We start from the raw sequence: 16,132 nt of genomic DNA on the forward strand, positions 1-16,132 counted from the left end.
TTCATCATTGGTCTGCTGGACTTCTTTCTATTCAATGCGGAAAGGATGTAAAGGGCAAGGAGCCTCACACTAGGGACCCCTTGTGGTTTGGGTAAGTGATTTCGCTCCCCAGATGAGCTTGAACTGGTGACCATCATCCTCACCATCACCATCACCAACATCATCATCCATGCCATGGCCAGGGTAGTCTTTTGGAAACATAGATCCAATTATGTCAAGCTCCCACTCCTGCTCACATCTCCTTAATAACTTCTTATTCTTCTTAAGATAATGATCAAAGTCCTTAGGATGGCCTTCAAGGCTTTGCCTGACTGGGCCTCTGCCTACTGCAGGCAGGACCCTAACCTCCTCCTGCACCTGCCCCCTCTGCCCTTCAGTCTCCCTGCTGTCTTTTTATTTCCTGGTATCCCAGGACCTTTGCTCAAGCCATTACCTCTTCCTGAGAGACTCCACTTTCTGGGTCAGCGTCTCGGTTGACCATTCCCGTGAAGTGATATTCCTTCTCTTCCCAGTCTTCACCTGACTCTGTTATCATACCTCCATTAGTGGGACTATTTGGTTACTATCTACGTCTCCCTTGATGGGAAACTCCTCGAGGGTAGAGACCTTGTGTATCTTATCCTTCGGGGCATCCCCAGTGCCTTGCACGGGGCCCGGCGTGTCTTTGGGAATGAGCAAACACATTAGGGGTTCCTTCTTGCTTCGAAGTTCCATGATGCAATGTGTAAACTAACCCCTTCACTGCCAGTTTGAGGTACCCCAAGTCCTCTCAGTACCCCCAACTCTCAGTTGGGAACCTGGATCAGTTTGCTTACCCTCTCCTATGCGTTTAGTAAGGGCATAGGACATTTGTAAAAACCACATTGCGTGCAAAAAGCCTTCTTCTGCCTTACCTCTTTTTGGCCATTGCAACCACAAGGGCAGGTCATGTTGTCCTCACTTTACAGATGAGCCTGTCCACTGTCACCCAGTGATTGAGCGGTGGCACTCAGAGCAGGACCCAGGCACTCGGACTTCCCATCTCTTTTCCTGCCTTTCATCTGCCAGGACCAGGTTTAGGCTACCCTCCCCGAAACCTCTTCAAACGGCTGCTCTGGTCTCTTGGTTCCAAAGGTCAGATGGAATCCCCCAGAAGAGGCAGGATTATCATTTCCTCCTTCCAACCCAGCAATGACCTTTATCCTTACACCCAGCGCTGGAAGGGAGTGCCCGGCTGTGCCAGTTTCCTGGCCACCGGGGGCGGGGGGATGATGATTGTTATCCCAACCAGGGCTCCCCTTCCAGTCCCCTGGGGGAGGGCTGCCCGTAATTCAGGGTCACGGGGGCCAGACCGGCTCTATCCTTGGTGCTTCACGTCCCTGTGAAACATCTTTAACGATGATCTGCCTCCTTGGTCACATGTGGTCAACCAAGCAGCTGGCCCAGCTGGAAAGTGCAGCTCGGTGGACGAAATGGTCCGCCATGGTCTCCTGACCACTGAGGCTCCCAGGCCAGCCGTGGCCGGGTGGGGGTGGGAGTGAAGGATGGGGGTGGCTGCATGGGTGTGTGTGTGAGGAGGGAGGGGGGGGCGCTGCTGAAAGAGGAGGCAGGTGCCCCGAGGGAGGATGTGGAGGCAGGTCCTCCCCACTGTGGTGTGTGTCCCCACCTGCAGGTACAGGCAGGAAGGGAGGGAGAAGGGCCATTCTGGGTGGTTCCCCGCCACCACTCCATCAGTGCTAGGACACACACGGCCACTGGAGAGCTTTCCATTCTCTCCCAGTGCTAGACCCCCTCCCCCCCCTGCAGCCGGCTGGTCTTCCAACAGACAATCAAGATGGGCTCTCCTCTCCAAAGTTCTGAGCTGACGGAATAACTTCCTGTTCTGCATGGCGGGACCACTCTTGGCATCTCAGAAATGGAGGGGGCCGTGGAGACCCTCTTTGTAGTCTCCATAAGGACGACGGGCCCCGGAGGGGGAGAGGACAGCCTGTGGCCACCACAGGTGCCCACCCAGGTGGGCAGAGCCCCCAGCCGGGGTGCAGGCTTCCAGTTCCTTCTCAGCCTCTCCAGCCACCCCACCAGGCGGGCCTCGTGTGCACTCACCTGCTCCCCCGTGGGGCGTTCTGGGTGGGAGTGGAAACACGCCTCTACCCCTCCGGCCGCGCAGCAGCCCCAGGTTCACGGCCAGCTGCCTGTGGAGCCTGCGTCCCTCCTCCTGTGCCCACGGCCAAACTACAAGTCCAGCTTCTCAAGAGGTACCTCGATGTTGAGGGAATACCAGGTGATCCAGAAGAGCAGGCTGAACACCAGGGTCAGGGCCCCCGTGTAGACCAAGAAGTCCCAGTAATCGAGGGAGGCGAAGACGCCCAGCAGCAGAAGGACCAGGCCCACGGCGTCGAGCAGCAGGGCCAGCACAAGGAAGAGTACACAGCGCCCCAGGTTGCATCTTCCCCAGCGCCTCCCCAGGAGCATTGCCCTGCAGCAGCGGGAGAAACCCGGCTGCACCCCTGGGGCTGATTTGCATGGGAGGGTGGCGGTTCTGCCTCCTGCCGCCCGCACCCGCTGGCCGCTGGGTGTGAGCGAACGAGGGAGACGTCAGGCTGTCTGGAGCCACAAGGAAGTACACGCGGACCCAGCTTTATGAGCACGGCAGCCAGTGGGGCAGGCTATTCCTTAACTGCTTCGTGACTCAGGAGTGGTCCGGGCCAAAACACACTGACATCAGTGCTGATGGGACTGGTCAGCGCTGGGTTACGTGGCCGGGGAGGGGTCAGGTGCCCCGGGAGGGATTTTCGGTGTCCGAGATTTTCGGTGTCCGAGAGTTTCGGTGTCCGGGGGCTGTCCCGTGCCTCGTCCCGTGCCTCTCGAGTTCCTGGCAAGTCCTGGCAGGTTTCTGAGCCCTGTGGTGGGGGGGGGGGGGGTTCCGTTCCCCTCACCCGTCCATCCTCCTCTTCCTGGTGCAGAGGGAGGTTTTAAGTAAAAGATGCAGAAGAGACTCTGTTGACATACACAGAGTTTGAAATGGTGCGGTAAGAATCCGTCAGTCCTAGGGACCAAACAGGGACCCAGAGAAGGTGGATGTGCCTCGTGGATGGTCTCCATTCTGAAGACCTGGGGAGCTGGGAGGACAGACGGACGGGGCAGAGTGGGCGGGGCAGGGGGACCTCCAGCCTCTGGCTGTGGTCCATCGGGCGTGAACCAAAAGGGGACAGAAGTCGAGAAATATCTGTCTGGTTCTCTGCGTCTTTTCCAGACTGACTGACTCGAGGTTTGCCTTAGGTCCCGCGGACACGACACTGCTCGCTCACATCCCCGAGGGGTGATGTAGCCGTGTCACTGTGGCCGCTCACAGGGTGTGCGGCCTCCCCTCTGTCCCTGGTTCACTGCGGGACCTTGGCCTACACACCAGACGTCTCTGGGACTCGGTTTCCCCCAGGCATAGTGGAAGAAGTAATTTCCACTCTTTCTCCTGCCTTCTCTGGTCGATGAGAATGAATAGACAGCTCTGACTTTGTTCCCTAGTGTGAAATAGGCCAGGAGGAGTGAGAAACTTCCAGAAAAAAGGTCCTGGGCAGGGGGAGGAGAATTAAGTTGCTACAGATTTTAGGATCCAAAGCTCCAGGAGACTTGACTCAGGCCAAGTAGCTGATCTGGAGCATCTCCAAGTGAGAAGTAGCTGAGGCTACTCCCCCCCCCGGTGTCTGTCTCCTTTTCTTTTTTTTTTTTTTTTAATTTTTTTTTTTAACGTTTATTTATTTTTGAGACAGAGAGAGACAGAGCATGAATGGGGGAGGGTCAGAGAGAGGGAGACACAGAGTCTGAAACAGGCTCCAGGCTCTGAGCTGTCAGCACAGAGCCCGACGCGGGGCTTGAACTCATGGACCGTGAGATCATGACCTGAGCCGAAGCTGGCCGCTCAACCGACTGAGCCACCCAGGTGCCCCTCCTTTTCTGGATGTATGCTCAGAGGCAGTTAGGTATCCGCACAGGAGCACCTCCAGTGCCGGAGAGGCTGACAGCCCTCCCATCTGCTGCCTCCAGCTCCGACCGGGAGAGTGTCTCGGGAAGAACGGTGGGCGGACGGCAATGCCCTGTGGGGGGCAGGCCAAGAGTCTGTGCCGTGGAACCCCGGGTGCATGTGTGCAGGTCTGGCTGTCTGCAGGCTCCCGGGTGCCTTTGCAGAGGAGTCCCGTGAGCCTGCGAACGATTTTACCATGAAGACTTTTATGTGCCCGAGAGTCTCTTGAGTCCCGGGCCATCAGGTGGTTGGTCACCGTAATCTTGTCTGACTTCGGGTGACAGGTCAGAGAGAAGCGGGTGACCACTCTGCCACTCAGCTCCAGCTCGGCACCCCAGGTCTTCTCACCATGTTTATTTCTACTGTTTTCACACACACACACACACACACACACACACACACACACACACACACACTTCCAGCTGAACAGACTCTGACACATTCCCCAGCAAAAGGAACAAAATCGAATCAAAACCACTCGCAATTTCGTGTCCAGAGCTAACCAGCACACGTCACTTAGCATTTATCCTCCAGAACCGTAAACACCCCTCTTCCGTCTTAGGGAAAGGGGCCCCGCTGCACACCCTGTCCTGCGGCCAACACGTGGCCGTTCTTCCGCGGGGCTAAACGGGGGGCGGGGGGCCCCGGGGACCACCCAGGTCGCGAGAGCCCTGGGCACCGCCCACCTCCGCGTCTCTGCCCCGCCCATGTGCCAGGCCCTCTAGATGTTTACACAGCTGGGACAGACTGGGACGGCTGGTGGAAAGCCAGGTGACAAGGGAGCCCTCTGAGTGGGGCCGCTCAAAGAGGAGGTGGGAATAGGAGGGGGAAGGAGGGCGTGGCTGGCCCTGGGGACACTGAGAGTGCCAGGCACAGCCCAGAGCAGGGGCGGGTCACCAGCAGGAACGTTCACTTGACTTGATTGGCATAGCCCTGTCTGCGCTGCTGGCTTTTAACAGAGCTTCCCGGCCCTGTTCCCTCATCAGGTGTAGTGGCCACCGTAGGAAATAGCTGTGTGAGGTCCCTGGGAGGCCCAGAACGCCAGCGTGGGGGCTTCAACCACAGAAACTTCTAGAGGAGGGAAGTCTGAGCTCTGGGCGTCAGCAGGGTGGGTTCGCTCTAAGGGCTGTGAGGGAGAATCCGTTCCCTGCCCCTCTCCTTGTTTCTGGGGGTTTCCTGGCAGCGTTGGGCTTTCCTTGGCTTACAGGTGCATCACCGTCCTATGCGAGCGTCATTCTCTTTGTGTGCCTGTCTCTGTGTCCAGATTTCCCCTTTTTATAAGGATACCAGTTATGTTGGATGAGGGGTCTACTCTACTGTCGTTTGACCCCATCTTTTTTTTCTTTTTAAGTTTATTTATTTTGAGAGAGAGGCAGAGAGATATGGAGAGAGAATCCCCAGCAGGCTCCGCACTGTCAGCGTCAAGTCTGACGCGGGGCTCGATCCCACGAACCGTGAGATCATGACCCGAGCCAAAATCGGACGCTTAACCGACAGAGCCCCCCAGGCGCCTCTGAGACTGATACACACAGTGTAAAGAGTTAGGAGACAACGCAAGGAGACAAACGGACATCTGTGTGCCTTCCGAAGCACGAACACGGTGTGTGGGGCACATCCACGGGCCCCGCTCCTGGCCTGCGGCTTCCAGGTTTGGTCCCTGATGCCCCCTCGGCCCCCTCTCTTCTGAGACTTCTCGGGCTGCGGGGTCTGTCGCTGCCTCTGTGGCTCAGAGAGGTTTGTCCTCTCCGAGGACAGATCTGCCTCCTCTTGGCAACTGACACCTTGTCGCTCCCGTGGAAAGTCATCACGATCTGTCCTCTCCCTGTGATGTCACCAGGATGACAGTGCTTGCATGACCTGGATGCTCAAGGGCAGGCTGAGAACCGAGGGACCAGGGACAGGCCAGCCTGGCAGGCTCAGCTGACACAGAGTCAGTTCCCGGGGCATGACAATCTGAATGACCGAGGCGCAGTCACCACCCGAGTGTCAGGGCTCAGATGTTGGGCGGGCATAGCCACGCCAGCCTGTGCCACTCACGAGCTGTGTGACCTCGGGCAAGTCACGTGCCCTCTCTGTGCCTCAATCTCCTCATTGTAAAATGATCCCTTGTCCCACAGGGTTACTGGAAAGATTACGTGAGTTCACAGTTGTAAAGTGTGCTTAGAACCTGCACATGGTGACGTTGACAAGTGTTACCATTGTGGTTGTCAGGACATCTTTGCCTTCCTTCCGCCACGATGACGCTTCTGTAGGGAAAACCCCAGGTTGGAAGGGACCCACACTGACTGTCCTGCTCCAGCATTTCTCCCCTTGATCGAGTTTGGCTTCCCCTGTTCTCCTGACTCTCCTGATACCCAGTGGGTCCAGTTAGGACACCCCGAGCCCTCTCTCCATCCTTACGGCCACAGATGCGACCTTGATGGGGACCCCTTATTCTCATGAAATGCTCTTCCGGTCCCCAGTCTCTTTATCTGCCCCATTCTCACATCTGTCCACATTGCCCACTGGCCTAATCCGGCATTTCTCAAGCCCTTGGCATCCACGTGCTACGCCCAGGATTTGGCCACAGCTGCGGTCTGCTTCTGTCATTTGTTATAGAAAATCATATTAATGTGTTAATGTGTCATTACATGGATTTGTTAATTTTACTGTATCTTGTTAATGATTTTCTTAAAATGGTTCTTTTTTTTTTAACTTCAATGAATTATTGTCACCATCAGTGGAAAACTGTTACTTGGAATAGACAGCAAGTATTTTAGAATATACACACTGAAAACAAAACACTGTAATTAAACTAGACCAGAGGTCCTCAAACTTTTTCTGTAATGGGCCAGATTATTAAACATTTTAGACTTTGTGGGCCGTAAGGTCTCTGTTAGAGCCACTCAGTTCTGCCATAGTAGCAGAAGAGCCATGGACAATATACGAATGAATGGTGTGGCTGTGTTCCGATAAAACTTTATTTATAAAACCAGGCGGTGGGCCAGGCTCATCAACTCCTGACCTAGCCGCTGTTGCAAGCTGAAGGTGCTGAACGCAAGGCCTATACTTTCTTTGTCAAATAAAGGCCTGAAGTTCACATATTTCAGAGGCGATATTTGCACCGTGTCACTGAGAGGTTTTGTCCTTGGAAATCCTATAAAGGACCGGATGAGAATTAAAATGGCTATGCCTTTTGAAGTGAACCTGTGTGCCAGCTAAATGTGTTTCATGTGCCCCTGGGGGTACGGGGCTAGAATTTGGAAAAGCATTGACACTGATCAATCGATCTCCAATCAGTCTTTACAGGCTCTTGCTTTTTCTCAGGGTCGGCATTTTCAGAAATACGTTCGTGCTTACCTGAGGAGTGTCTGACAATTTTCACAGCTCTTCATTCTTCCTCTGTTAAGGAGGCTTGAGAGACTTCCCCGGAGTGAACATCCTGGCCTTCCAGAATCCATCTAGCTGCTACCCACAGGCTCAGCAAACGTTCCAGCTCTCTGCCCTGGTCTTCCTGTCTTCTTCCCCACCGGCCTGATCTAAGCCCTCGTCATTCCCATCCAGACCTCTAAATGCAAATATCCCCCCTCCCTCTCTTTCTGCCCCCAGTCCCCAGGCCGGCTCTCTCCCCGACACCCTGGAGAATCAAGTTTGTTTCTTTCTCATTCCCATTTAATCTTTAAAGTTTATTCTCAAACGTTTAATTATAGCAAAATATGCACAACCCCAATTTAGCATTTCAACTGTTTCAACTGTGCGGCTCAGCGGCTTTAGGTACGTTCGCGCTGCTGTGCGTCTCCAGAACGTTTTCATCTCTCCAAATGAAACTGTGTCCCCAGGGAACACGGACTCCCCATCCCTCTTTTCCACCAGCCCCCCCCCCCGGCCCCCACCCTTCTACTTTCTGACTCTAAAAATTTGATTCCTCTGTTAGGAGTGGAATCACGCAGTATTTGTCCGCTTGTAACTGGCTTATTTGGCTCAGCATGAGGTCCTCAGGTTTCATCCCCATCAGAGCATGTGTCAGAACTTCCTTCCTTTTAAAGACTGAGTAATAGGTCATTTTGTGGATCCATCCACCTGTCACTGGATGCCTGAGATGCTTCCACTTTGTGCCTATTGTGAATAATCCTGCCGTGAACATGAGTGCACAGATACCCGTACAATGAATCCCTGATTTCAGTTCTTTGGGGTGCGTGCCTACCTAAAAGTGAAATTGCTGGATTAATTCGATGGCTCTATGTCGAGTTTTTTTAAGGACCCACCATACTGTTCTCCTCCATGGCTGCACCACTTTCCATTCTCGCCAGCGGTGCGGAAGGGCTCCAGTCTCCACATTCTCTCCAACACTTGTCTTCCGTCTTGCTTATTTTTGTCATTGTTGTTTTGATAATAGCCATCCTAATGGGTGAGAAGTAGATTCCTATTTGACTTGATAGTTGCTTTTATAATAGTACCTGGTATACTTGCGGAGGTCGTTTGTCTAGTTCTCCATGGTCCTCATTCACAGGCTGGACACCTTTCCTGGCCAGGGAGCAGCTCGCCTCCTTGTAACTAACACCCAGTGTTTATTGAATGGTCCCTTTCATAGCTCCCAGGACTCTCTGCTCTTGGGAAAGCTGAGTGTCTCACCAGAGTTGCTACAGCTCCTCCTGGATCCTGTCTATCTTTCGTCCCCCACCTCCCCATTTCTAAGCAGGCAGTGCTCCTGCAGCCTCCCTCCCAGAGTAAAGCGTCTCCACGGGAATACCTTGAAGCCTTATCAGGCAGGGAAAATGGTCTACTGTACTCCTACTTGGTTGCTGCCCACACCCGTTTAGTTTTGTTGTCTATTTCTGCCGGCACTCAGCTCTGAGTTAACTGCTGGGCACGTAGTCAGAGATGTCAGAGCTGTGGATCCTCAGACATCGCCACCAGGGTATCTGCTGGGTTTGGTGCCAGAATCCATTTTTCTGTTTAGCATTTTTCTTGCCGTGACTTGTCTGCCCTGGGAACAATGAGCTGCAAAGCCTGTTTGCAGGGCTCCAGGGTTAAGCCGTACGGGGCTCGGTTGTCTGTGACCCCCTTCCTCTCCCAGCCAGGTCCCGAACCAAGCTCCAGGGGCTCTGCTTGGGTGAGCCCCAGGGCCAGAGCCTCAGGCCTGCCCATCCACTTCTGGGCTCTGCTGGGAATCGGGCTCAGCTCTCTTGAGCTGCCGATGCATCTTTAGGTGCAAAATCAGCGCTAAGTGAGCAAGAGGAAATAAAGGGCCATGTTAACATCTTCCTCCCAAGAGCATCGGGGACCCGTTGGAGCGTCCTGACGAGAAGGTGAAGGGATCCATATTTTTAAAAGAGGGTTCCCGCTACCGTGGGGAGAGCAGTACGGAGGGGGCCAAGAACGGGCACCTGGCAAGCAGCGAGCAGGGAAGAGGTAGGGTTGGTGACAGTAGGAATGAGAAGAAGTGGATATGAGAGATAACCGGGAGGTGAAATCAACAGGACATGATGACAGATTCAATGTGGGGATGCGGGAAAGCGAGGGGGCCACTGCTGAATACCAACCAGGTTTCTGTGTTGTACAGCTGGATGCCAGAGGTGCCTCCGGAGATGAGCTACACCGGAAGAGGGGCTGGGGTGGCTGAGAAGCCATGATACGCCGGCTGGGGGCTCGAGCTCTGGGCTACGCACATGGGCTTGTGGGTCCGCAGCAAACTGGTGGTGGGGAGGAGATCGCTCGTCTCCCTGAGATCTCGCACAGTTCGAGAAGACGCGGGCCGGGTCTCGACGATCTCCCCCATTTCACGGCTGGGTGGAGTAGAACGAGCCAGCTAAGGAGACAGGAAAAGAATGCCTAGAGAGGTGGGAAGAAACCACGGGCTGGTTCTAACTTGAATCCAAAGAAGAAGACGTTTCAAAGAGAACAGAGTGGCCAGTTGTGTTGAATGCCTTTGAAAGATCAAGTCGGCTCACATACCTTCCCAGGGCTCAATCAGCAGGGGGGATCCTGCCCAAATGGCCTCATCTTCCCCTCCCTTGTGCCACACACCTGCTTGTTGTCCTCCTGAGCACTCGGCAGCTGGGGCTGCAGGCAGGTGGGTTGGGGGGGAGGGTTGAGCAAGTGCTTTGACCCTTCTGAGCTCAGCCAGAGGAAATTGGCACGCAAATTTTTTTTTTTTTTTTACCTGTAGGATGAACTGGGAGACAGATAATGGAGAGTCTACAGGAAGAAGCAAAATGCCCAGGACCCTGAAGGGCCTAGATTTCAGGGATCCGAGGTGCCAACCTGGAGGGGAGGGTCTCTGGAGAGCTGGGGGAAATCCAGCAGGCCGGCTAATGCGCTAACTCGGACGATTTGAAAACAAAACAGAGCATTCCTCTACAGTGGGATATTGAAAATCCCACTGAGATTTCAGAATTTCAGTTATAGTGGCCAAAGAATGTTTCTTTAAGGATTTAGAAGAGCTCAGTAGTATATTAATTAATAAAAACAATAAATTATTAAGTAATTAATAAAAATTAATGAGTGAGTTGGGTTAATTAATAAAAATTAATGAGTGAGTGGTAAGAACGCTTAACACGAGGCCCGCCCTCTGAACAAATGTTTACACGCACAACACAGAAGGAGGGAAGGGCGGGGAACAGAAGGAGACCAGCGTCTCTGCTCAGACCCATCTGTGGTGCTGTCTACAGAGCAGGCTGCTCCCCACACAGCCAGGGGTTGGTCCTCAGCTTCCCTGGGCATCCATGCCAGGTCCTGGGCAGGAGGCCCAGGGCTCAGGACACTTGGCCTCCGTGGCCTTGCGCTGGGTTCTTTGGGACCTGCTCTCTTGAACCCACGAAGAATTGTGGAATATCTCTTCCCAGGCCCTAAGAGCATTGTCCTCACCAAGCCAACGGCTGCTTTTACTTGCTGGAGAAGGAACGGGGATAGGATGGGAGTGGGGGCTGAAACACACTTCTCCGTGGGTCCCTTGTCCCTCTGTGCATGACGTCTTGTAACCTGGGGCACTTCTGAATTTCAGCTTCTTCACCTATAAAATGGGAGCGGTAATATTTACCTGCATTACTCCTACGCAGAGCCCTTGTAAGGACTGTCACTACCCTTGCACTTAACAAGCACAGAGTTCTCACTACAGAGAGGACTCGCTTACACATAAAGCACAGAGAACCGGCAAGGCCTGTGACCCCAGGATACTTTAAGGAGGGCTTCCTGGAAGAGGCAGTGTTTGAGCTAGGAGTCAGCTAGATGGGAAAGGGGATCAGAATGGTGTAGGCCAAGGAAGGAGCACATGGAGAGATGCAGCGGCGTGACGTCGTGGGAGATACTAAGCTGTGGGTCTGGGGTACAGGGTGAGTGGCCGGGAAGTAGGTAGGCTGGGGGAGGAGCGTGACTCCGCAGGAAGGGCTCAGCTAAGTGAGGGAGTGTGAGTCCCATCTTGTTATAGGATGAGAGCGGGTTCAGGAGCAGGAGTGGTGACGTGATCAGAAGCACCTTCTAGAAAGACAGCTGGTTGGAATGTGGGGAGTGGATTGGAGCAGGACGAGCCTGAAGGCAGGGAGGCTGATGGGGGCACCGGTGACTTAACCCAGGGGCACTGGGACTTGGGAGAAGGGGAAGGGCAGGGCCTCTAGGTACTTGGGAGACAGACTGCGTGTGGGGCGTGTGGGAGAGGGAGGCCAGCCCAGATTCGGGATTGGTGGGTGAGGTTGCCCTCCGCTGACACACAAGTGGATCTGGACGAAGCGGTGTGGGGACACACAGTGGCTTCTTCCAACACCGGTCAGTGTGCGTTGAGGGCTGTCCGGGTTGGGACGTGCTGTCTGGAGCTCAGCACAGGTGTCCACAGCAGCGGCCGACTCGGGTGACATTGACTGAAGCTGGAGGTGGGGGGCGCAGGCAGCAGGGAGGCTGGGGGTGACGGCAGAGGGAGGGTGACCAGCACAGAGGGATGGAGGGCTGAGTGGGTACGAGGAGGAGGAGGAGGAGGGTCCCGGACGGGCGTGTGTGGCCAGGGATCAGCCAGAGCAGCAGAAGGACCAGCAGGACAGGCACCGCCCAACAAGGCTGCAGGCCGACAGCATGGCACCCCCTCCCCACGAGGTCCCCTTCCGGAGGGGGTTGTTGTGGGAATCACACCCGGGTGGGGGTGGGGAGGAGAGCCGGGAGGGGAGGAGGAGGAGAGATGGTTTCTCCAACACCCACACGGCTTCCTTCCTCGGCCCCCCTTTCCCACGTCCTCTTCTGGAATGTTCTGCCCCCAACCTTGCCTCGGTGGCCTCCTTCCCGTCAGGCCTCAACACAAAGCTCCCCTCCCTGCCTCCGTGGCCCGCATCACTCTCTGACACCGGCTGGTCCGTTTGACGATGGCCTTGTTCACGGCCTGTGTGCCTCTGGGAGGGAGTGGGGGTGGGGGGGAAGCTCTGTTTGGTCCTCCCCCCACCGTCGACTCCCAGTGCAGCGTTCCCAAGGTGCTCAATAGCGTCGTGTCGAAAGGATGAAGGGAACAATGTCGTCTTTCAGGGACCACGTGTGAAAGGGCCTGGTGAGCCATCCCAGGCCCTGCCCAGGCCCGCGTCCACGCCATCAGGCAGGCTCCTTCTGCGGCGGCCACGCCCCTCCACCCCACCCCCAGCCTTCCCGCCTCCCTCCCCCATCCTGTTGTTGGGATGAACCTGAACAGGGTTGTCCTGGCCTTGACCGTGGCTCTCTCACACCCACGCTGGGCGCCGCTCATTAGTCGGGTCGCCCTGCGCCAGCCCCGAAAGTGAGCACACCCTCTCCCCAGGCCCATCAATCACTGCCGGCTCCTTTCACGGAGCCTTTCTTCCCTCTCCCAGTGAATGGGCATCAGCGGAGTGTTCGGCCGATGTGCTCAGAATTATTCACTTGGGGTTCCTTCCCTGAGTTTTATGAGGCTCTGCCCTGGATTCTTTTTTTTTTTTTTTTTTTTAATTTTTTTTCATGTTTACTTTTGAAACAGAGAGGGAGACAGAGCATGAGCAGGGAAGGGGCAGAGAGAGAGGGAGACAGAATCCGAAGCAGGCTCCAGGCTCCGAGCTGTCCGCACAGAGCCTGAAACCGTGCTTGAACCCATGAACCATGAGAGAGCACTAGTGGGAGAGGGGCAGAGGAAGAGGGAGAGAGAGAGAATCCCAAGCAGGCTCCACACTTAGCACAGAGCCCCACGTGGGACTTGAACTCACAAACTGAGCCAAAATCAAGAGTAAGATGCTTAACCGACTGAGCCACCCAGGCACCTGACTGGTATCTTTATAAGAAGAAGAAATTGGGGGAGCACCTGGGCTCAGGATCTCACAGTTCATGGGTTCAAGCCCCGCGTCGAGCTCTGTGCTGACAGCTCGGAGCCTGGAGCCTGTTTCGGATTCTGTGTCTCCCTCTCTCTCTGCCCCTCCCCCACTCATGCTCTGTCTCCCTCTGTGTCTCGAAAATAAATAAACATTAAAAAAAATTTAAAAAAAAAAAGAAATTAGGACACAGACACACACAGAGGGAAGACACAGGGAGAAGACAGCCATCTACAAGCCAAGTCGGGAGGTCTCGGCCCCCCAGCCTGTGATACTTTGTTATGGCCGCTCTAGCAACCTAACACAAGGATCCCCCGCTATGGGGAGACTAGCTTGGATTTTCCGGGTGGGCCCAATGTAATCACAAGGGTCCTTGCAAGTGAAGGAGGGGAACCAGAGGGTCCAAGAAGGAGAATGGTGTCAGAAGTACAGGTCCGACTGAGGGGAGTGGGGGGTCTGAAGATAGAGGAAGGGGCCAGAAGCCAAGGGACGTGGGGGCCTCCAGAAGCTGGCTACAGCAAGGAGCAAAATCTTCCCCTAGAGCCCTTCAGAGGGGATGCAGCCCTACCTAACACCTTGATTTTAGCCCTATGAGATCCATTTTGGACTTGGGACTTCCAGAATGGTAACATAATAAGTTTGGATTTGGGTTTTTTGTTTGTCCGTTTTCACAGCAGCAACAGGGAGCTAACACATTGTCCAATAGGCACTTAGACATACGGGTATAGGTGTGGGGAGTCACAGCACACAGAGTAATTGAAGCCATTGTGAACAAAGAACCCGTTTGGAGAAGCGTGTGAGTGAGGACAGTTGAGGTCTAGGCAAGAACCTACAGAGACCAGCATTCCAGGACAGGACAGCTCACACGGCCGTGTCTCTGACTGGGGCACGTGGTCCATGCTCTGGGGATTGAAATGCTGGGCTAACGGCCACTCCTGAGGCACAGGTCCAGAGGTTGTGTCTGAGAAGGGGGTCGGAGAAAGCGAGGGACTAAGGGCCAGGCGGCGAGTCAGACGACGGTCACCATAGTTAGAATCCTATGTCCCTCCCCTTCCAGGCCTCCTTCCCATGCGGCCCTGCAGGAAAATGGCCATTATTTGCACCCACGCTTCTTTATGGATGGAAGGTGAGACCAACATGATTACCAGAGAGACTGTTGGCTGTCACTTTTGACGCTCATGCTGGAGAGCCCTGCTGGGCAGTGGGGGGTGGCCCTTGCTCAGCTTTCTCCTTGGTAGGAGACCTGATTGGGAGCACCCCTCCTTCCCTCACCTACAGCACAGTCCCTCGGGTACAGCAACCCCCCCCACTGGCGATCTGAGGGAGCAGACAGCACAGGGCCAGGGCCTGGCTCAGCTCCCATAGCCCCCAGAGCCATGCACAGCAGTCTGCTTAGACAGAAGCCTCCGATGGGATGGGAAAGAACCGGCCATATCCTGTGGGTGCTAAGGGCACGGGCTCAGGGATCCGGGGTGGAGCAGGAAGCGGGACCTGGATGGGTGGCCACCGGTTTAGCAGGGACAAGGAGGGACCAGTCCCAAGGCTCACCAGGGAGTCCTCTCTAGTCTTTTTTTTTTTTTTTTTTTTTTTTATGTCTTTATTTTCTTTTGAGAGAGAGAGACAGAGCGTGAGCAGGGGAGGGGCAGAGAGAGGGAGACACAGAATCCAAAGCAGGCTCCAGGCTCTGAGCCATCAGCACAGAGCCCGACGCAGGGCTCAAACTCACAAACTGTAAGATCATGACCTGAGCCGAAGTCAGACGCCCAACCGACTGAGCCACTCAGGGGCCCCATGGAGTCCACTCTAGTCTTAAAGGAATACGGAGGGTCTTTCTTTGGAGAAAGGGCGGGCAAGCCCCCAGCTTCTCTCCCTGCAGAAAGCCGCGGAGCTCAGCCACTGTGCTTCCTGGAAAAGTGATACTGGCTGTTGACTTAGATCCTTGTTAGATCCTTCTCGGCACTCAGCAGAAGAGCCTGGCCTGGGAGGTACCAAGGCCACCCTGTTGTGACAGCATCACCTCGTGCCAGCAGCCGGAGACCCCCATCCCCACCCCCTGCATTTGTGCGTGGCTCGTAGGAGATGCTCAGAACGCTGGCTTCTTTCCGGGCTGGTGGCTCCGTCTGTCTGTCCTCCTGGTGCCTGGCCACTTCCCTGCTTGGCGTTCTGGGCCCCTGCTGGGTGTGTCCTCCCCTCCTGTCTCCCAACCCCAGCTGCACTCCTGCTTTCCCTGCCTCGCAGCCCAGAGCCCACCACAGCGACCCCGGGGGTCTCTGGAGAGCTGAATGGGGAGCAAGGGGTGTAATGGGTGTGGCCTCAGGAACCAGGCTTTCTGGATTTTAATCCTGGCTTGCTGCTCCTAGCTTGGTGTCCCCGTGCCTCACTTATCTCATCTGTGAGATGGGGTTGATGATAAGAGTAGCACCTGAGAACAGGGTCTTGGGAAGGATTGGGTCAGTTTCCGGCATGCAGTTAGCACCCAAGAAATGTCCTTTATTCTCCGCCTGGGTCCTTCCTCTGCTCTTCAGAGACCCCGCTCCAGAGTGTCCTTGCCAACTGCACTTACCCGCTCCCCCTGCCCCTTCTCAGAGCCCTCCCCTGACGCACCCCACAGCCCGGAAACTTCACCAGGCACGTGCTCGGGCAGTCCCCTCACGCACACCTCATATCAGACACGTTCAGGGGTTGTGGGGTGTAGTTTTCCAGTCAACCTCTGGAGATAGTGACAAAGTGATGGGCGCGGGGGGGGGGGGGGGAGCAGGGACAGGCGGGGACGAGGTGTTGTGAGTCTGGCGATGCTGCAGGAACCGAGAGAGGAATCCATCGCTGCGTGTTCATCCAGACCCAGAGCCGGCCTTTCTTCTCCCGTTAA

At 55.2% G+C, this 16,132-nt stretch overlaps 2 protein-coding genes across 4 annotated transcripts in view; one reads left to right on the forward strand and one right to left on the reverse strand.

Moving 5' to 3' along the window:
- The window catches only part of ADPRM (ADP-ribose/CDP-alcohol diphosphatase, manganese dependent), a 578,681-nt gene that overhangs the window by 376,553 nt on the left and 185,996 nt on the right, over nt 1-16,132 (forward strand). Inside the window, exon 5 of one of the 3 annotated variants that reach the window (XM_045045324.1) lies at nt 10,146-10,455. The exons of the other annotated variants lie outside the window; for them this stretch is intronic. Coding sequence (XP_044901259.1) covers nt 10,146-10,150 — 5 coding nt within the window. The 3' untranslated portion in view covers nt 10,151-10,455. Of the gene's footprint in view, nt 1-10,145; nt 10,456-16,132 lie in introns of those variants that run through there. 3 annotated transcript variants of the gene reach the window in all.
- TMEM238L (transmembrane protein 238 like) lies at nt 1,595-2,640 on the reverse strand. The gene has a single exon (XM_045045330.1). It carries the CDS (start codon nt 2,449-2,451, stop codon nt 2,212-2,214), a length of 240 nt encoding a protein of 79 aa, XP_044901265.1. The 5' UTR covers nt 2,452-2,640; the 3' UTR covers nt 1,595-2,211.

The sequence above is a fragment of the Felis catus genome, chromosome E1 (genome assembly GCF_018350175.1).
Source record: "Felis catus isolate Fca126 chromosome E1, F.catus_Fca126_mat1.0, whole genome shotgun sequence".
NCBI classification, from domain to species: Eukaryota; Metazoa; Chordata; class Mammalia; order Carnivora; family Felidae; genus Felis; species Felis catus.